This window comes from Notolabrus celidotus, chromosome 11 (genome assembly GCF_009762535.1).
Source record: "Notolabrus celidotus isolate fNotCel1 chromosome 11, fNotCel1.pri, whole genome shotgun sequence".
In the NCBI taxonomy this organism is placed as follows: Eukaryota; Metazoa; Chordata; class Actinopteri; order Labriformes; family Labridae; genus Notolabrus; species Notolabrus celidotus.
The window spans coordinates 20,396,108-20,418,868 of NC_048282.1; the positions used below are offsets into that span (position 1 = coordinate 20,396,108).

Genomic DNA, 22,761 nt, shown 5'->3' on the forward strand with positions numbered 1-22,761 from the left:
TGTTTCTTATTTTACAAAAAACAAAAAAAAATCTTATTTACTTTTGTGCATTGCCTTTACACTGCTTGGCAGTATCTGCATCCAAATGGACTTGAAGCACTTTGTTACTCTTACTGATCTTGTTTCCTCTTGTCTAGATATTTGCTTGTGTTGTTCTTGTTCTCCTATGTACGTTGCTTTGGATAAAAGTGTCTGCTAAATGACATTGTAACATTGTAACATTGCAGCATACAATTTTGAAATACATCAGTTAGGCTTCTAGTTTTGTTTTCAAAGTTGCCTCTTAGTCAGGGAACGGCATGCACACACCACAGAAAATCTGCTGGAATGTGAATTTGGAGCTTAATGAGTTCAAGAAATGATGAACAGCTATGGCAGTAACTTTCAGAATGGCTCTTATTGTGTAAACATCCCCAAAAAAAACAGAGTATGGATCACTCATTAGCAGGCTGACATTTCTCTAGAGTTAACTGTTGAAGAAAAGACAACCACTCATAATGTTCGTTTTCGTATCTATTATTTATTCTATTTACAAAGAGTGACAGAAAAGGCTCCTAATTATACGCCACACACATACATTACTCTCCAAAAATACATTCTAGGAAATACTGTCATCAATCTCCCACGAGGCGAATGAACCTCAGAGCGACCATGTGTCTCAGCATAAACCAGTCCATGTGGTGTATAGTTGGAGCGGTGGGAAATCCCAACCAACGACAAACAAACTGCTTGGTGATTTGTGATGCTTGGTTTTCAATATACATGAGTTTGGGAAGATTTAAAACCTGTTTACAGTAAAGCATGGTTATGAGAGTAGATACCGTTTAATGAGCCCTTAAAACTTTAGAAAAATGACATGAGAGTTTAAGATGAAGAACCACGTGTTTGTTTTTAAATTATAACAACATTTAAATATATTTGATTGTGTAGCTCGTTATCCTGGAGGGCACAGCCACTTGAAAGTGTTCTCCTGAACTACATCACAGTACGCTTAACTTTTTATCCATCAGATAACAAAACTAAATCAGGATATGTCAACTTCTGAGAGTTTTCCAGGGAGAGACTGTTTAATTCATACAGCTCCAAATTTCTATACATTAGTTATCAAAGAGAATGGGCCCAGGTTTTGCACGTCATGAACTATTTTCAAATACTTCTCTGTCTGTAGTTCCTCAGTTTAGGCAAGAAAACACATAACAATGATAAACATAAAAAACAAAACAAAAATAGCTCTTTGTAAGTTTCAACAGGAAAATTATCAAATGAAAGCTGTTAACACGGCACTCTCAGGCAATACTCTGATATTTTGGTTAATACACTAACTCTGGTTTATGTCAAGAGTTGAAAAAAGTTCAATACAGCAGACTCATATCCGTCCTGTAGCTGACCATAAGACTGTTAACAGGATGAAACAGCTATCTGGCTTTGTCCAAAGGTAACATATTGAGTAAAAGTGACCCTTAATAATGTGAGTAAAGCACAGGGTGTTGATGTACCCCTTCAATATCTGCATGAACTGAAAACACGTGCATACCAAGCATACCTGGCCAATAAAGCTGATTCTGATTCTGATTCTGATTCTGATAAGAGCCAGGCTAGATTTTTCCATATATTTCCAGTCTTTGTGCTAAGCTAAGCTAATCAGCTGCTGGTTGGAGCGTTAATCTGATATGCAAACATGAATGTGGTATTAATTAATCATTGAATTAACATGCAGAAAAGAATCCAGCAAGCGTACTTACCAAAGCATCAAACTATTCCTTCAACATTTACGGCACTGCTGTTGAAAGCTGTTTCATTAAATCCTCTATCAAAAAAATGATGTCTAACAAAATACAACAAATATAACAGAACAAAGTAACAAAGTAACATTGTATTAACATTGCGAATGCAGAGCAATAACCTCGCCAAGCTGATCACTTTTTTAGACTGAGAGTTGGCTCAGTTTTTTTTAGTACTTTTTATACTATGTGCATATTTAGAAAATCTATTAACTTCAAGAAAGCAAGCAAAAAAAAAGTCATTGTGCTATGATCATATCCATACTTACAGAGCAGAGTAGAAAAGTAACAGCATCAAAATACATGGTGTGTTTCCTTATTGTGTTATTACTTTCATTGTTTTCCACTCAGTTCCCCAAGGCCACAACTGATATCTTATCTTTGGACAACCTTATACAGACACTTCAGACAATACTACCACACTTGTATCAGACAACCACTGCATGCTTAAAGTAACTTTTTCTGCAGATAACATTGGTTCCATAGTGTGTGCTGTTTTGGGACTCTCAGGCTGTACAAGATGATCTTAGCTCACACACTCAACCTCAAACACTCAACCCTTTATATACACAGACATAAAATATCCAAATTAAATACACAGGACAAAACAGAGTTAATTGTGAAGATAGAAGCTCTCTTTTCTCTCTAGTACGTAATACACATGAATGTCTCCTAATTGATAGACTCTTTCAACAAGGTTATTATGTGAAGAATGTTTTTTTCTCTCCTCGTGCGAGGGTGTGGCCACAGCAGTGTCTAAACATGCTGGTTTCCATCTGCAAGCACACACACAAAAGCAGTCAGGGAAAGGAAGAGAGAGAGATGAATGTAATTCTTGTTACACAAACTGACTTCTTTTAGGCCCCAATGAGCTTTTCAATCTGAACACATGCAGTTGAAGCATCCAGAAGCAGGGCTTACCCATCAGGAGCTGTGGTGCCGTTCAACTTGTCCATCACAATCACTCAATAACTTGTGCCAACCTGTGCGCTGCTGTGGTGTTGTCATTAACAAACAGGGATTTGCCCATTCCCAGCTGTGAAACAAGAAGTTTGAAAGAAACCAGTTATGGGTGTTGCGCTGATTCAAACACACACACACAAGAGTCATACAACACACCCTAACTCCAATTATTAAAGGAAATGTAACGTGTCAGCAATTTAGAGAAGCTTCAGGCAAATAGTGGCAGTTTGAAAACTGGACTGCTTTCCCCTCTCTTGCCACTTTGTGAAGATACAGTAGTGACATGTGCATCACTACTGTTCATATTACAAGCACATTCAATATAAGTAGACACGTTTTAAAACTTTAATCAAGTTTCTGTCCTTCTCTGACTCTATCTTTGCCTCTTCTTCTTCTTCTTCTGTTCGACTTTGCATGTATTAGCCCTCCCATAGTAGACAGTGAGCACTGAAAACCAGTCCGCCTGGATTCCTCTGTGACTGTTTCTGTATTCACTGAACTCTTGGGTGGGGCAGGAGGGAAGGGAAAGTGAATGTGTGAGCCAGAGGAGTAATAATAAACCAATTTCAGCTAGGCCCTCCCACTGTTTGTGCGAGGCAATGTGAGCATGTGCTATGCTCTGACATGACACACGGATAAAACAGCTTTGTGTGGTGTCTGCCTGGAGAGTTAAACACACAGTCAGTGATATGTCAGTGTTTCTCATGTACCTTTTTCACAGCTGCTTGCAAACCCTTCTCGTTCCACAAGCTGTAGAGCAGCAGGGAGGCTGCTTTGCTGCCTTTGGGGAAAGACCTGCAACAGAAGGGTAGAAGTCATTAAAGGGAGCACATCAACGCGAATAAACAGAAGGCCAATCCACATATAAACAAGCAAAGACTTAAAGGGAAAGAGTCCTCCAAATGTCATGAATCCTGCTGGTGTTTTAGATGATTTGACAGCAGAATATTTAAACCAACTGAGAGACAGTTTAACCCATTACAATAGGGCTGCAATGGTGAAGTGATAATGTGCAAATGTGTTTTGCTATTATTCACCAATCTTCCAGATACCAAATATAATCAAATGTCTGTTACAATATGAATACAGGAAAGGGATTGGATTTAATTTTACATGCAATTTCCCTATTCCTTTTGTTGAACCAAAGAACAACTAGTTACTGGTCATCATCAAGGTTTTCTTGGCTGACAGTAGATCCAATTTAAAGTGTGGAGATAATTTTTGGTGACTTATCCAGAATAAGTGGAAGTCTGTTTGTTGTTGATATTCTGAATGTTTCTAATGCAAAAATACCTCCTCTCACTGACAAAGACTTCAACAGAGCAGCACACAGAGTCACATACACGATGCAACTTACCCATTCTCACTGAGGTCAGCCAGGGATGTCACCAGTTCATTGTTAATGACCTTCTTGCTGACATCGGGGTCAGCCATCATCAGACTCCGGGCTGTGCTGCAAGCTGTTGAAATGGTTTCATCAGAGCTTCCCATTTCTCGGGGAGTAGAGGAGAGGAGGCTAGAGAGCTCAGGCAGAATCTGCTTTGCTACAGAGAAGACACGGGAAACAGTAAATCAGCTTCACGTGGATGACCTAGACATTCATTTCACTGTAACACCCAAACGTCTAGCTGCATGATGTTTGTCTGTACCCATTGAAGTCTGTAAACCGCTGGTCCGGGACATGTTCCCCACCAGAGACAATGCAGCCTTCTGCAGGCTCTTGTTTGGAGACTTCATAAGAGGGGAAATGTGCATCAGAGCCCCCAGTTTTTGAACCAGAATCTGGCTCATGACACTTGAGCCCTGCAAGAGAAGAAAACACAAAGAAGAAATTGGAAAGCTAATTAGCTTTACTCTCCGTATTAATATTTCATTTGCATTGTGCTACCAAATCCAACCAGCTTTGTAATCCTTTAACATTTACACTACATGCCTCTCACTTCTTTTGTTCTAATTTATACTGTCTTCTCTGATTATCTCTGAATCCCTGGAGACACTGCTCCACCCTCTCTCACAGTAAAGCCAGTTCTTCTGGTGAATTATGATTATGAGTCATAATCCCCGCTGAGTGTGTGTCTCTGCTACTTTTCCTCTTTCTTAAATTACGAGGTAATCCTGAATACCCACACAATAACGGTTAGGCTCATAATTATCTTTTTGTACTCACCACCCCCTTGCTGGCAGTGAGGTTCTGCAGGGCTCCACAGCAGGCTTCCAATGTGGCGTCTTTCTGGGAGGAGCCCAGCAAAGACAGGTAGGTCTGCATGGCTTTTGGGTGGCACAACCACTTCACACCCGATGGGGTGCTGTCATCCAGCATTCCTCGAACCATATCAAATGAGAACTGAAGAGAAAGAACGAGCATTAGAGGAGTTAAGGCCTTGACAAAGTTTTGAAAACAAACAGCGTCGGAGGTGTGTTGGTGGATGCCTACCTCCTTCTGAGCCTTGCCGCTCTTGGGGCTGAAACATCCAACGGAAGATTTGTCCTTACTCACAGCTTGACTTGCTGTCTGAGACATGAACTTGCTGAAGCACTGAGGGGACTCAGTCTCCAGTTGGTAGGTCAAATTGTGGAGGATGCAAGCACAGTTTTCCACAGACTACAAGAGAGGAGAGGAAAGTAGACTGTGAAGCTCATCAACATTTTCACAAGTATTTCATTACATATCTATTGACATATTTTTGTGCCATTATCATTATTTATTATTATTAGTATGACAGAGTCCAACGACGCATCAATATTGCATAAAGCACAGCATCTTCTTCATCACCTTCCTCGCTCTATCTCTCTTACACATGGACAACACACAACCAAATAACACCAAACATACTCTACTACTGCGTCAAAAGAAGCCTGTGTAAACATCATACTATTACAGACATGCAATTACGCACATACCCATAACTTCCCCAAATGATTGGGTCTTACTATAAACTGAAAACATACACACGCTGACTTCCCTTACCTTATTTACCTTCTTATAAATGAATTAATGTGAGTGTAATGTGCCAGTGTGCATGTGTACATGCAAGAGGGTTTGTGCATGGTTACCACATGTGTGTTCATGTGCTTAAAGATACTACTAGTAGCCCAACTGGATACAAGAGACATGCACATGTAATACAAGAGTTATGAGAAATAGTTGCAGAAATTAATATTGCATTTTAGCCATTTCCTCTCTTCACAACTTGGCTGCAACAGATGGCAACTTTCTCAATTTCTTTCTCAAGTGACTGTATTGTACCATTACAGAAACGTCAGTCTACTAGATAACTCTGATGCGGCCTAAGGTGAAAAATGTTACCTTGTCATCAGGGTTTTCCTCTGCCACACAGGACTGGGCATAACTCATGAGGGAGTCGATGAGGCCGGGACACTCTCTCATCGCCTGCCTCTCTTTCTGTTGGGCACAGCTCAGGTTCCTACAAACATTTGAATTATCATTTAAATCCACATGAAAAACATCTTCATGTCAAGGTTACAATACCAGACACGGAACTGTAAGTGCCTCAACATGTAACTTGAACCACCACACCCTTTCAGCACACTTGATTGATAATCTATAAGTCAAAGTCTGCAGGTGCCTGAGTAGTACCTGAAGAGATAACTATACATTATGTGGACTGAGGAAACAGCCCTTCTCTCTGACTGCTGTAAACCAGAATGTAATCCTTCTATTAATGTTATTCAGTAAAACCTTACAGTCGCTGCTATCAAAACATGGAGGTATCAATGTGTAAGGTTAGAAAGGCTCTGATCCTAAATAAAAGTTCATACCTCAGGCATCCTGTGGCGCTGTAAAAGACATCAGGGTGTATGTTGTTGTTGGTGCTGTTGTCTGACCAGCAGGTGAATGGCACCACCACATTCTCAGTGAGAGCAGGCAGCGCTGTTGCGATAAGTTCTCCCTTCAGCTCATCGGCAGAGGACAGGTTCCATAACAAGCCTACATATTTTAAGGAGAGGAAAAATTTAAAAAGTTACCGGTGGAGGAAGACCATCATGTGGAGTTTTCAGTGAGTGTTTCAATTGGTGTATGTTCACCAGTTTTCATGCCAAAGTGACAAAATACTTTATAATAACCAACTCATAATGTACGTAATTCTTCAATGCCATAACGACCTCATCATGAACTGTCACTTTTAATGAAGTTGAAGAAGAATAAAACACATGTCCAGTTATCTTAGGGATATTTTGTGAAATCCACATTTTAATCTGACATTTGAGGTCTCGCTAAATGCCCTACCAGTGATTTGTTTCTGGGTCTCAGTAGAATCTGTCTCCTTTAGCAGCTGCAGGGCCTTAGCAATACCACCACAGTGCTGAACCTCAAGCTTGTTGTTGTGGTCTCTGAACACCAAGTTCCTCAGAGCCCCAGCTGCAGCCTGGCCCACCCCAGGGCTGGGGCTCCGCATCAGGGATACCAGAGCGGGTATACCTTCAAGTTCTGAAACCTGTGACACAGAAATGTGAAAGAAATAGGTGTTGAAAATGTGAGGGTGACAGGCATGGTAACTAACAGACTTTACAGAGCCAGCAGCCAAGTGTGATGAAGAATGCTTTCTCCTCCCCTTTCCCTCAAGGCAGGTTACACAAAGGTCTTCACAGAGCACCCAACCAATTGAATCACCATCTCATACGCATACAAGAATATGATGTAAAAATCCTGAACATTGTTGTTCATGTATGGAAGTATTCTGACCTCCTGTTTGGCACGCTCCTCCTTGTAGGTGGTGTGTTGGATGAAGGTTGCTCCACACTGCTGGTAATTTTCATCCGGGTGAGACAGGAACTCTACAGCCTCCTTTAGGGTCAGGTCTGACAGGGTCACTGTGCTGTTCACACTGCAGTAACAGGAAAAGACATAACAGTAAGGGTTAGACACTGAATAAGTCTATAATGAGTTATAAGTTCATGAAACGACAAATAGACTAAACTGTATGGCAGGGATCATTTGGGTTGTATTACTCTTATCTTGCATAAAGAAAATGTTGCCCACGTCTTTTTGTTTCCCAAAGAGAACAATGGAAAAGAGATTCACTCACCCTGACATCTGCCCTAACTTGGTAGCTTTGAGGGTACCCATCTTGCCCTCAGTTTGAGCTTGGGCAGAGGGTGGTCGGACAATGCGCGACTGGCTGCTGGACATCACAGTGCCATTGGTCATTGAATAGGTGCTTTGTCTGTTTGCATTGGTCTGGAGGATTTGCTGGCTATTGAGAGCTGGTCCTTTGACTCTCTAAAACGTGTTTAAAAGTAATGCATTGTGGATTACATTTGGTTAATCAGAAAACATGCATAAACATATAAGTTCTTGAATGGCAATTTAATGTAGCATGAAAATAATTACCATTATAGACCCAGGAACAGCAGAAAAGGAGGGAGCCAAGGCAGGGTCACTGCGACTGGGTTTCAGCCCATTGGGACCCCTTGGCCAGGAAGAAGCGTTGACTTGCTGATCCCAAATGCCTGAAGTGCTGACATTTCTTGCCCCCGTGGATTTAGTGGTCAGAGTGCGACTTTTCTGGGTATTGAACTAGAAAAAAAGAAAGAAAATACTGCTCAGAAAATGAGGTTAAGTATAGCTTACAGCATCCTAAAAGCAACGTATTCAGATTCGGCTGAAACATACACATGATAAATAATAACATGTGGGATTTGACAGTTTTTTCAGTCAGATTCACTGATTACTATTCCAGGGCCGATAATTAGCTACATGTGCTGTAAAAAATACTGAGAGTATCGTATACTTTGGACTCAAAGTAAATGATCACACTTTTACTAAACTCCCCAAAGCATTGTTTTCTGAATTAAATGTTCTTTATTTAATGTTTTTTCAAACCGGTGCATAGCAGAAAAAATATGTATATATCTGTCAGATAATATTGGCAACCAAAGTATTGGTCAGACTCTTCTGCCTCCCCTTGAATGTTCCCTTTGGTACCCCTCCTGGTCTTGAAAAAAAGAAAGTAGGTAAACTACTTCTCGCAAGCACAGTTTTGAAAATAATCCCAACTGAGCCAGAGGAATTTGACCTGACACAAAGCCTGCATGCCTCTTCCTTTCCAAAGTTTTTGTTGAAGGCAACAGAATGTACCAAACAACCACACAAACCAAAGTAACATTATATCTGTCATCGGACACCATCTCCAGTGGCCGCCTTAAATGACTGCTGGTGCAGTTCAGCAGTTACACACAGAGGATCTTTGTGTGCACAAGTGAGACACTGCACCTGATAAACCAGTCCTCAAAATCCTGATTTCTTGAAGCTTAATCTCTTGTAATTTGGTGGTATTTATACATCAAATTATGTCTAATATACAGTCTTCACTTTGTCTGTGTGTGCTTGTGTTTGGGAGTGTACAAAACAAGAAACACAGTGTTACCACAAAGTAACCAAGGAACAAAACTTGTTGCAACTTGAGCAAAATCACAGAATATGTCCTATAAATGCTGTAACCATTAGTCATTCTTGCAGTTATTCACTGGTCTCCATTGGCCTTGATGGTAAAAATCACTAACCTGGCACAGAGGAACATTCACTTTCACCTTTGAACACTTTAATGGAGGAAAGGAGGGAAGTCTGCACCACTTGAACAATGACAGGAACAACTATACCTTTCTTGACACCAAAAAAATAACACATACTTCAGCTTCAAAGACATCACACCATTTTCTCAGAACTAAGCACTAGAACTGAGATGTTGACGTTTTGATTTGGGGAATATTCAGGAAGAGATACTGGCTAAAAGGGAAGTAGGCCACACATTCACAGAGACAAACATGCATGCACTCAAATACACCCACTAACATAGTAAGCTCTTTGAATCAACTCCCTCCCAAACTGGACTGTTTGCTCTGTTACCAGCTGTACGTCAGCCCTGTTATTTAACATGATGGAGGGCAGAGCTGTCGACAACACCTTTGCTCAGAAGTGACAGTGTGTGTTTGCTCTTGTGCTGCATGGTTCATTCATTTGTGTACAGCTTGACTGAGGCACCGAGGCCCTCCCTACACCACAGACTCAACCGGTGACACAGATGCAAATTCAGAAGGGGAAATTAAAGCAGCTTAAGTAAACATCAATGAGGAATTCATTTGGGAACATTAACCAAGTAGGGATGCATCAATGTATTGGTTTAACATCAGTATTGCCAATATTTGCTCTGTAGACAGACATCAGCCCATCTGCAGATAATTTGTGCCTTACACTCATGTCAGTAGCCAATGTTTATCTGTTGCCTTCACATCAATTTAAAGCTCTCAAGGTAGCAAACCTAACTATGGACTCAACGAAGAGGTTTCTCTATTGGGCAGAAGAGGTAATGAAAAAAAAATGTCGGCAGTGTCAGGGTAGTCACCCGTCTCTGAGAAATATTAGCTACAAGCGACGTGCAGTTTCCCAGACATGTTCCAGTGACACTTTAAGATGAGAGATAGTAGCAGCGATTTCATTTGATCTCATAGATACGAAGAATTTTGATTTTAAAAACTTTGGTGTTGGGGGCACCGTTGGCCTAGCAGTCTAAGCGCGCGCCCCATACAGAGACATAGCCCTCGTTGAAGAGAAGGCAATTTGTCAACTATCAAAACCGACTGTTACATTGTATTATTGTATTTACAGAAGTTTTTGGACTATGAGGTTGAGAAGTTCACTCTATTTTCATCATGACATTCTCATTTGTAGTTCAGCGATTGTATTTTCACAAAAAAAAGGTGAGTTAAAACCAAGCGGCAACCTCCAGTCTCAAAGTATGAAGCCCATGCGGAAGTGTTATAAACTGCAATTCATCGAGAATCCGCTTGAGGCTGGCTGCAGAAACACCGGAAACCACATAGACACCAATAAAAAAAAGACGATCTTTGCAGCATTAATAAACATGTTTACAGCCTGGTTCAAGAAAAGGCTTGGCTCTACATAGCTAATCTCTCTATCAGCACACACTGTAGATATTAAGATTACGAGTTTTTGCCCAAATAAGGACAAGACTGACTTGACTCCCGGTCAGGAACACATAGCTGTTGACTAAGAGGCTCAAACTCTGCCTCCTTACGTCACACTCTGCCTGGTTGAGTTCTGCATTTCCAATAAAGCTGCCACTGCCGATTGGCTTCAAAACAGCGCTCAGGAACAGATGGGTGACATCACAGATACTACGTCCATTATTTATACAGTCTATGGCCAAAAGTCAAATATTGAAGCTTTTAGAAACACATCTGTTGCAAATAGTCATCCATACATTTGGATAGTTTATAACTAAAACAAAACAAAAAACAGCACATATCAGAAATCAAGAGACGAAGAGAAGCTTTAGCTGAGACTGTGTTTGATATTAGCTTTGTTTGCTGTTATTTGTTTTGTTATCACCTTTTTTTTATTTCATGTCACTTTAATAAAATAGTTATGTAATTATCATTTGATTCAGTCCAGCAGTGCAAATTTATGCTTTACTCTTTGAATGCCAATGCAGAGCTCAATACAAAACAAGAGAACTTGGAAATCATTTGCGGCAACCAGCTATACAAAGGTGTATTTTGCCAAGTAGTTTCAGTCCTCACTTTGTTTTTGGGGGTTTAGATAAGGTGACCGTTACTTCATCTGAGAAGTGTCATCAAGAAAAACACGATGTGACTGACGGGGATGCACATATTTCATGACGTTATGATTATAGTTCTTCATGAACAAGAATGTTTATCAATTATCACACCCCTTTGACATGTCTCAGTTCACTGTTAGTAGGTCGAGTCAGGCCAACCCGCAGCAAATTCATAACAACACACACATACACACCCATGCACTCAAAACCGCAGTGATGAAGTCAACATTACTCCTCTGAGGAAATTTGGATTAGTCCAGCATTGCTAATGAGTTGAACCCTATCTGACTCTTAGAGGCAGAACTGGAATTGAAACGGCTTTGAAAAACTACATTTGTACATTTTCCGACTCAGTAAATCACACATGGCTGTCAGATCTCACAGAATGATCTGTTAACTGTTTCAACTAAAAATATACCCATGAAAACACAAGCACATGCACATTTATGTAATTAAAGGTAACCCATTTGAAAGGTGACACAAGCATCAAACTGTCTGTGGCATGCACCGGATCATTTAATTTGGTCAGACAAGCAAAGCCATGTGCATACACCCTAAACTTAACCATTACAAGTTAGGTGTAATATGTCATTCAATACGCAGCATCAATCATGCGTCTCTGGGAGGCTCAACCCAGTAGGTGTTACCTCTTGACTAGACCTTTCAGTAGTCTCTGTGAATCTGTTTCTACTCATGATTACATCACCAAAAAACCAAACACTTCACAGATGGGTTGTAAAATATAAACAGAGAGCTGGAAGGGAAATTTGTAATATGTGGGCGTTATCATGCATCTCTGGGAGATTAAACGCTATCAACATATTTCCATGGAAGATCCATTTTAAAACTATCACGTATTTATTTTTTCACCTAACTTTTTTAAAGCAGATGGCAGTTTGATATTCTTTTGAAGAGATACATCAACCTTTTGAAGGAGTTTAGTTGAGAAAGATATCAACTCTCATAGTCCTATCAATGTGTGACAGGAGCAACAAGATGGTAAGCTCAACTTTGCGTAAACAAGGGAGAACAGCAGATGTGACTTTGTTCACCATTATTGCTGTGGGTTGAAGATCAAAAGGCCTTGGAATTACTCGTGTACGTTCACTTGAAGAGGAAAAAACTCCCACAGGACTCCGAAGTAAAACTGATAAAACAATTCCTTTAATCCACAGTTTTGTTAATCTTACTGGATGATTCAAAGTTAATTTTTCCTAAACAAAGAACTATACTACGGTAAAGAAACCATGCAGCTTGGTCCTTAATTGATCCTCAACTGTCTGCCCCAGTCTCACCCTACGACCACCCGAAAGAGCTCTCTCTCTTAAAGGGACAGTAACATAACTCACTGCTGACAACAATATCATACTGCTTTTTAACTTTACAAAATATCCACATGAATTAAATCAAATTACTTTTAGCTGACTCAACTTATTTTATAACTTATCTTATACAATGAAATCACAAATATGAAGATTAACCTTCAACCAAAAATTGTTGATTATTTATTTACCTTTAACATGCCTGAACGTAACTTGGCCCTTACAATTATCTCTGGGCTTTATGTGCCAGACTATTTCTGCGTTTCCACAGGTTTCCAATGGGTGCCTAAAGTTACTGCACTTGGCCACGAAAAAGCCCAACACATAACTCCTTGTACGACCATAGCTTGTCAGCCTCACAGCTAAGTCCCTGAATAGTGAAATAAATAAGAGAGAATCTGTTTGTTGTGTCTGTTTCAAAGGTGCTGGAAGGGGAATTTTGTTACCTTTGGACAAAGCCAGTCCAGCTGTTTTGTGTTTATAGACTTGAGGTTTAGCTGACAACAGCAGGGACATTTAAGTATTGCTGTAAGTTTTTCTTCACTTCCACGCAATTCATTATATTCATTATTACATTGTCGCTAACAAGGTGATGCAGTTTTGATTCATTTAATAAGCTCAATCTATGTTGCACACTACAGTCACTTTGTCTCAAGAGTAAAAACCTATAAACTCATATAAAAATCTATTCACTAAAATCTTAAACTGTTTGTATCTGCAGCAGTAACGATGTGAGAAGGTAAAAAGGGTTTGAGCTTTGATATGCTGTGCAGTGAGAAAGGGTTTGTTAGAGAGACAATTACCTGTTTGGTGTAGCCTCCTGACATGGTGGAGGAGTTGGTGCGGCTGAAGTTACCATTTGGTATTTTGGTTGGGATAAACTTGAACGCTGAAAACTCATATGTTCCCAAAGACTGAGGACTCAGGGCTGTTGAAAGAAGAGATGAAGAACAAATTATATAACAGGAAGAAGAAGAGGAAGAACGTCAGTGATAGGCTGTCAGACAGAACTAATCTAGCACTGACTTTTTCACCCCTAACTGAAGGCAGAATGGCGAAGACACAAATCTGATTACATCTTCAGATGACTTCACACATAAGACAGCATGGGGGTATTGTTGACAACCGTCTGATAATAGGTCTCATTCACAATGTGTGTCTCCATTAATATTTACAAACTACAAAGATATTTTATTAGGCGACTTTTAATTGAACGTTGAAAGAGGGACATGAAAAGTTTACAAAGTATAACTTTTTGATATAACTTACAAAGCAATAACTTACTAGCTGTACTAAGGAAGGAAAATAAAAGTCTTGCAACTTCATTTGTCTTTGTTTCAAAGTTGTCCATTGCCATCTGTATCATTACTTGACATAGAGTCGCATTTCTTTGGCAAAATCTAAATAAATCTGACAATAAAGTTTTAAAATATCAATGACAGAAATCACAAGAATTTACAGTTGTTTTAGTAAAAATGATAATAATCCACCTGAAAATAATCTTATTCATCATTTTTTTGTTATCAGTTATCAAGTACTGAATTTGTATGCATGATCGCTTAGCTCTTAAACTAAAAAGTTAGAAAAATATCTTACTGAACATCTGCAAGTCTTTGAGTCAGACAGACAGTCAGTCAGTCAGACAGACAAACAGACAGACAGACAAACAGACAGACAAACAGACAGACAGACAAACAGACAGACAGACAGACAGACAGACAGACAGACAAACAGACAGACAGACAGACAGACAGGCAGACAGACAGACAGACAGACAGACAGACAGACAGACAGACAGACAGACAGACAGACAAACAGACAGACAAACAGACACACAGAGAGACAAACAGACATGACATCATGTCAGTCACATTAACTTTTGTGAAACCAGCTTTTCCCAGAGCCAGCATGCAAAGCATCTTTGCCTATTCTTGTTTGTTGATTCAGAGAAAACTGAAGCTCACTTACTTTGTCATTACAGGATTATTGCTATCAAAACAACAACTAAATCATCACCGCCAGTGAATGACTGCTTTATATCAACGTATCGTGTCCTACTCGGCCTGATGTTTGTCATTCAGGCAATTATTTTGGTCCTATTCTCTACACTGTGAAGATTTGCATATTCTTTGGACAATGTTTTGAACTCAATCCTCGGTTTTCTGTTTAGTTTTGTTTATTTTGTTATTTAAGTTTTGATTGACTTCATCACAAGAAATTCATTCACTATAAATGACACATACATATTGAAGGGCTTATACTATCAACAGACAGCACAGCCAATTTTTGGTCGAAAGACCCTTTCGACAAAAAACAAAAAGACAAGTTTATTTTGGTGGTATTTATCAGTTTGTTGTATGCATCCTAAAGACAGCAAAGCAGAATAATGAGTGCATTTAAACCTTTTGCTGTAAACATACAAGAGGAAATATCCACAAGAGCAGTGTAAGGGGTTGACATCCCATAACCTCGACACCTCTATCTGCATGACCTGACAGTCTTTAGGAAGGATGATTCTACATGCACTTTTATGATTTTGCTGACCTGCACCTATGAATATTTTGTTATTCTGACATATTCAGTTAGTTGAAAAACCTTAATAATACATATTTTATTTTAAAATGATGATTTAGAAAATTAAAACTGAGCAGCATGATAGCCTCGGGGACATGTAGGCAAGATGTGCAACAATAACCTTATGGTTGCATTTCATATTATTCACTGTTTGTCTACTATTGTGTGGACCTTTTCCTTGAGCCAAAGTATACCTTGAGGTCTTCATTGAACTTTTCAAATATTATTTTTCCTATCAGATATATTAAATATAGGGCCAACTAATTTTATATCTCATTGTGAGGAGTTAACTTTAAAACTTTGCATTAAGTGAAACCGAAATAATTGGATTTGTAGGCATTGGCTAAAGTATTAAGTTCATTTTTATCCTTGAAAAAATGTTTCCTGCATAGGGAATGTGTTTTCCTATCTGTGCTATAAATACAAACCATTATTAAATGAGCAATTTTGAGCAGGCTGGAGTTGTCCTTATCATGTGCACCACAAATTTCACAATCACTTGAAGAGTTGAAAGTGTCAGCAAAAACTATAAAATAGCACAAGGATAAGATAGCCAACTTTACAGATTATTGACAAATTCTACTGAAATATTTCCATTTCACCCAATGACAAGCCTGAACCACAACTGAACTAAACAAGAATTTGTGCAAACATTTCACAAGATGAAAACATTTTGCTCCTCAATTTTGGTGGATCTTCATAATGCTTATGGCAGTGAGTCCAAACACCAGAGATGTTTTGAAAGTTCCAAAATGTGTGTTGGCTTTTGAAAGCCCATGGGCTGCATTCCTAACTCCCAGTGAAAAACACAATTTGGGATAAGGACGTTACCTCTTTCTTTCACAGCGTTCAAATGTCCAGCTTTACACCGTTGATGTGGCAAGTCTAACTGAGTTACTCAGAACCGGTTGGCACACCTCTGATACCTGTCGACAGGTATGAGAGGTCTTTGTAACCCTCCTGTTATGTTGCGGGTCAAATTGACCCATGTTAAAGTTCAAAAATCAAAAAGAAATGTTTCACTGGTATTTTTTTGGTATGAATCTTCTTCTTCTTGGCTTAATTAGTGTTATCAACACATAAAATGAAAATTGTTCATATCACGTATTTGCAACCCCCTTTGAAATATTTATATTTCTTATATACTGTTCGGGTCAATTTGACCCAGCAGTCAAAGTAGAGGCTAAAAGGGGTCAGATGTGTCAAATAATAACTGTTTCTTTGGGATTGTGGGTAGAGGAACTTCCACCACTCAATAACCCAGGCCCTAATGTCAAAGTAGATGGAAGGCTAGCGGTATTCAGAGGCCCATTTAGGCAACATATGCCTTCCAAACCAGCCGAATACGGAATAACTATCTGGGCTTCACTTCATAAAAATATACATTTTTTTTTTTTTAAATGAAATAAACAAAAATCTATGTCATGTAAAACTATTGTATTTATATGTTGGTCTTTCCAATGTACATTAAAAAAAGTTTTAACATGTTTTTTTTATGAAAACGAGTGAGTTATCCTCATTGAACCATGATCTGTGAGAGGTAAAGAAGACCACTGCACTAAAGATTGATGTAAATGATTAGTAATGGAGTTATTAATTAGATATAAACAATGTTTTGATTTTTTGATTTGTCTGTTGGATAATTAAAGATGCTCCAGGTCAAATTGACTCAGTCCTGAGAATCGAACAGGAGGGTTAAGAGGTCTTTTTAATTTCCAAAAATATGGGAGCTTGCATAAACATAATAAGTTAACACCCACTTTTATTCTACAAAGAAACGATATCTGGGCACTATTCTTGCATCACATTACTTGCTCAGGAAAACAGCGTGCTCAGTCTGTTTTTAGGTTACAACTGCAAGCTTACTTTTGGGGAGGTTTAATGACGCATTTTCTCATGACGCTTCTCTGCCTCTGTGTTACCAACAGGTCTTCTGACGAAGCTTTTAAAGTTGACAGTAGATTTCATAACATTATATGGAGCAGCAGTATTATTCTACACACACACAGAGCTTGTATTGTAATATGCATACTTGGCGAAGGTGACATCGATCCGTTCTTCCCCGGTATAGTCTTCTTCTTCATGGTGTGCACCTGGTCCAGGACGCGCTGTTGTCCCGAGCGCAGCCTGTTATCGGAGGGCAGAGCGAGCGACGTGTCCCTTGTGCCCATGACTGTCATCGCCGAATGCAGCGGCTCCGGAGAGAACATCTTCCTTACGCAGTGACCTTCCTGTGAAAGGTTCGATTAAAACCTGGTTCAAAAAACAGAAGTTCAGACCCAGAGAAGGAGGAGGAAGAGGAGGAGGAGGAGGAGGAGTGCGGCTCGGGGCTCGACTCAGTTAAACGAATTCAGCGGACGTGCAAAGTATGCAGATAGGCTGAGAGTGTTCCCAACAAGAGGCGGTGAACTCCACCCTCGGGACCGCGCCCCATCAGGGAGGGACCGAGGAGAGTTCACATGCAGGTGTGGAGGGAAGGGAGGGGCCGAGGTGGAAACGCAGAGCCAACATCGAAGCTTACAGCAGAGTGTGCAACAGGGGCGCCGCCAGGGATTTTGGGCCCCATGCAAAAATATCACATTGGGCCCCATAACCAAAGGCCACAAGAACCCTGTGCAACTGCAGTAACCACATCCAGGATCCAATCGACCCAGTCAAAGCTTTACATAACTCTACTTTTTCAGCTGTCTTGCCTCTTGGAGTCAAATATTTACTGTGTGACTGGCAAAAAATAAGGATTCCCTGCACACAAGGTGACTGATTTGACTAATTTTTTTTTATTTTTTTTTAATGATTTTCAGCACCACTGGTGTGCAATAACCTATTAACAGCCTCATTGCTAAGTTTACAGATATTGAGAATGAGTGAATCTTTTGCAAAAATTATACAGAAACAATTTCTAACTTTAAAAAAAAAAAAGTGAACTATCAGAAAAGAATATGGAAAGACATTGAAGCTCATTTTTTTCTCGGCTGCTAAATATGTTTATTCTCTAAAACTCAAAGATTTTGTTTGTTACTATGATAACAAGGAAAATATTGCTCTTGAACATATCATAAACTTCATTATAGTATATGCCAAGTTTTTCATTCACAAACAGAAATTCTGAAAGTCACTTCCGAAGTTTCAAGTCCCTTATTCCGTCTATATATATTTTGTTAATTTTCAAAGTGGACATCAACAACAACAACAAAAAACAGAAACCAGAAAGACAAAAAAGACAGAACACCAAAACAATCCACAAGACAGAAACAAAACAAAACAAAACAAGAAAACAATAACCTGACAGCCCCCAGATCAAGACCCACAACCAGACAGCAACATCCCTTAGCACATGCCGTTCAAGTAGCAAAACACACACTGGCAAAGAGGTAAACATATACACGGCATCATGCCACAAGCCCTCCCCAGAGAAGGAGAGGGCAAACGGCAACCTGCCAAAACAGCAAAAGGAGATGGGAAAATCCATTTCTTATTTATAAAACAGGGTTCAGATTGAGAGGCACTCCACCTTTTTGTAACAAATCTATAATTTCATAGGGTAGATAAACTAAGACTGATTGCCAAATTTCAAAAAAATATCTGTTGTTCCCTTTTAACTTTGCAGAGAGGCTCTCCATTGGTATAACCTTGTATATTCCTCTGTACCACTGTGTTACTGTTGGTGGTTTGTCTTTGATCCACTGAAACAAGTCCCTTATTAAATCATTTATTTTAGTCAATGACAAAAAATGCATCAAATTCATGAACTGTTAAACTTTTTTTTTTTTACCTGAGACTCCTAGGTAAACACTTATTTACATATTTCTGTATATGGTTTGTTTTTGTTTTGTTACGTCTTGTTATGAGTGTATTTACTTTATATATTGTAGTGTTATCCTGTCTTATGTATGTATATGTTCATCTTATTTAATCTGTTTCACTTGATTTATATGTGTTACTGTCTTCTACTACCTATATATGAACATCTTTACTCTTGAATTAAAAAATAAAAAATAAAAAAAAGAGTGTGCAATAACGGTCGTACTGAGCAGCAAGAGAGGATTATCACGAATATTTCAAAATAACATAATATAACAAGTCAGAGTTTGGTGCTGTGTCCTCTCTGCTCCCTCCTACCTGTCACTGTGGACTAAATCATGGGATAAACACAGTACTGAATCAGTTCCATGTAATAAACTTCACAAAGGCTGGAAGAAGTATTTCATTACTGGTTCATTTTATAGTCTAACTTTATCAAATTGTCTAAATTCCCTCCCTTATTGTATCAGGGTTCCCTACACATTAATGCATCATTAAATTAATATAGTAACACTTATCTGAAGGTGGATTTCTACTTAAAGTTGTAATCTTTTATCAACATTTTTCTGTTATTGTTCTTCTCTGTTACATGTGTCAAATGTGGCAACTGTTAATCAAATATTTCTTTATCAAGGTGTTTTATTTGATGTATTTTTCTGGATGTGAATTCTTCATTAATCGTTCAAACTTGAGCATTCCCCTGTCATGTTCAAGTATGTGAATCCTCTACTTAGAGAAACTGCAACATTTGACACAGTATGCTGTACTATAGGGCTTTATAGATGATTGAAAGCTAGTTAAAAAAAAAATCAAATGGATTGTCACATTACAACAATGTATGAAGCTGTATTTCCCAGTGAGTTCTTTACTTTTGAAAGTCTGCTATACATATTTTCAGAATAAAGGTTTGAGTATAAAACGTTACCTTACAATATATATATATATTTTATTTTTATATATATATGTATATTTCTTGTTTTTCTGTGAACCACTTTGTTACTTTGTTGAGAAAAGTGCTACATAAATAAAGATTATTATTATTATTATTATGATTATATAACTTTGGAACAATTGACACTATGATAAGGAGCCAGACTGACACACAACACAATCAATGGAGACATCGTAAACTTTATCACTTACACATACGTTTCCCACTACGTCAGTCCATACCGTGTGTGGAGGAAAACATGTAACAACTCTACACTTATCTTATAGCCTTATCTGATATGCTGCATTTGCTATTAAGCTGAAAACAACTCTTAGATTATCTCCCTAGTGCCCCATCCCTATAGTTACTTTCAAAAGTTTAAAAAAGCGGGCCGTTACACTGCAATATTTTACATTGGGTTTTTTTCCGCATTGAATTCCTTTTTAAGCACAGGAACATCTTATGCCTACAGTCTTATTACTTTAACAGTATTCAACCTTTTTTAAATAATCCATTCATGCCTAACTTTATCCTAGATCGTACACCTTATCCTTTTATATATATCATTCAGATTATTTAGGGTGAAACACTCGAATCAACCCCTTGTTTGAAATGGACTGTTTTGTTGTGCTGAATTTCGTTGCCCCCCCCTTGCTGTTTTGCTTCAGTTCTTGGTATGCAAGCTGTTTGAAAAATGTGATTTTGGAAATGTAGCCTTGTTTTCCCTCTCATTGAGATGACATATGTAAGATACAAGTTTCACATATTATTTTATATGTTACAATGTATGGTGAACTATTTTGCTGCCCTGGATTAATTATTACTGACCTCAATTCCATTTGAAACGAAAATTCAAGTGTTTGTTTTGTACCGCTGAACCCATCATGACCTCACGATGAAGTCCCAAATACAACTCCTGAGCAGGATATCTTTATGGACGCATTTTTGTTATGAATGTTCAGCTGCTTTTGGCTTTTTAAAAAAGAAAGAAAAGAAGTAGAGTTGCAACACAAGTGTTCAGAATTTTGTTTCAGTGAAATGTAAAGAAAGTCAGAAGAAAGCCATTCAAAGTATTTCAGATCATTGTGGCTTTAATTCTTAATATTCATTTTTCATCAGATACTATGTTGTTTTTTGTCGTGAGTAAAATTCCCCCATCCTCTATACTGTATTATGTAATAGGTTGACTTGACTTTTCCACGTGTAGGTATTCAAATTGTTATGTAAAAAATTGAGATCGGATCATAAATTGCTTTTTCATAAATCAGCTTTAGCAGGAAGCAAAGTCAAGGAGAAAAAAATCAGACAGAAGAAAGTGAGAAACAAGTTGAAAAAAAGGAGGAGATCATTATGCTCTCTGAATAACCGGATTGTTTTTGGCTACGTTTCTGCAGGTGACATTTTCCCACCACACCCTTTAGCCTGACACTGCCAAGATAATAAATGAACATCATGTGTGTAATGTACCTATAAAGTGTGTGTGTGTGTGTGTTTATGACAGTTTCAGTCAATGTGTACAGAGACCTACAGAGAGCTATTTCCTTATCTAGAGCTTTACCTGTGAAAGAGGGAGGGGCTTTAATGAAACATGCTAGTGATGGAGTAAAATAATCTAAGCAGGGGAGATAATAAGGCAGTTTTTTTGATTGGAGCAATAGCTAGAGCTTTAAGCAGCATTTATCACATTGTTCTGTCCATCACATGAACAAAATAAGTTGTTGGTGTTAGTCCATGACCCCACAATTTACTGCCTTAAAATGAGATACAGCCATGAGCAACCTGTTAGCTATGATAGCCATATTTTTGTACTGCTGTGATGCTGGAAAGCTTACAGGATAGGTACCACACCCAGCCTGAGGGCTTTGTGTGTATGTGTCACTGTTCACCACTTGCAATTTTGGCAGCATTGCATCGGTGAGTTAAGCCTTTGCAGACAGATAAAACTCTGACTAATGTCTACCAACAGAGTATGTCGCTCTAAACTTTGATAAGGTTATATTAAAACATTACCTCTGAGTAGAGCCAAAGTAAATGTGACTACAAAGGAAGTATGAACATGTTTGAGCTGTCTTCCCACTGTGTCAAAATAATGCCAAGCACAAAGTCACAGAAGGAACATTGTAATCCCTACTTTAGAGCTTGACTATAGACAGAAAGCGTGTGAAGTCACCTCTCAATAAAAGCTACTTACAAAAGTATTTCACACATGCAATATGTCTAATGGATTGGAAAGATCCTGCATAGTTTGAGCTTTCAAAGTTGATTTACAGGTGTGCTTTCCCAACCACAGGATAGTGAGTGGGTTCCTTTGTGGAAGTCTTAAGAGGGAGGAACCATGGCTGAGATTTTAAGTAAAGGGAGTACACATGTGATCTATTTTGTATCTGCCAGGAAAGGCTTTGTTATGGATAAATGTCAACCTCTGCCCCCTCAGGCAAACTATAGTATTGTATAGGGTTTACAGAGTGTATAGCTACTGTAAACCATATAGCTACATGCTATACCAGTTCATCATTATACTTTTCATATCAGTAATTCCCCCCAAAAACATACAAACAGTATGAATATGCTTTAGTAGCACACATCTGTCATTTTGTACAACAGTTGCAAACTTTTTTGAAGTATTAATTCTTTTTAAAAAAAAAAAGGTATTCCTTTTTTTCCTTCTTCTGAAGGTTAACAACATTAATGGCATTGTCTTCGACTACACCGCAGGGTGCGTTGTTATGTAAAGTGAGACAAGACATGGTATGTGGTTGAGTGACAGTTAAAGGAAGCACTCTGATTGG

General features: G+C 38.7%; 1 protein-coding gene across 1 annotated transcript; it reads right to left on the reverse strand.

The window, feature by feature from the left end:
- Positions 1 to 500: 500 nt before the first annotated feature.
- On the reverse strand, positions 501 to 17,450 carry LOC117822060 (plakophilin-1). Its single transcript, XM_034696680.1, has 15 exons — positions 17,273 to 17,450; positions 13,470 to 13,594; positions 8,098 to 8,283; positions 7,793 to 7,986; positions 7,450 to 7,591; positions 6,994 to 7,201; positions 6,525 to 6,693; positions 6,052 to 6,169; positions 5,179 to 5,346; positions 4,912 to 5,088; positions 4,394 to 4,547; positions 4,102 to 4,288; positions 3,455 to 3,539; positions 2,703 to 2,817; positions 501 to 2,557 (listed from the first exon to the last, which is right to left on the reverse strand). The coding sequence occupies exons 1-14, from the start codon at positions 17,448 to 17,450 to the stop codon at positions 2,743 to 2,745; spliced, it is 2,166 nt and encodes a 721-aa protein (XP_034552571.1). The 3' UTR covers positions 501 to 2,557; positions 2,703 to 2,742.
- Between the last annotated feature and the right edge of the window lie 5,311 nt (positions 17,451 to 22,761).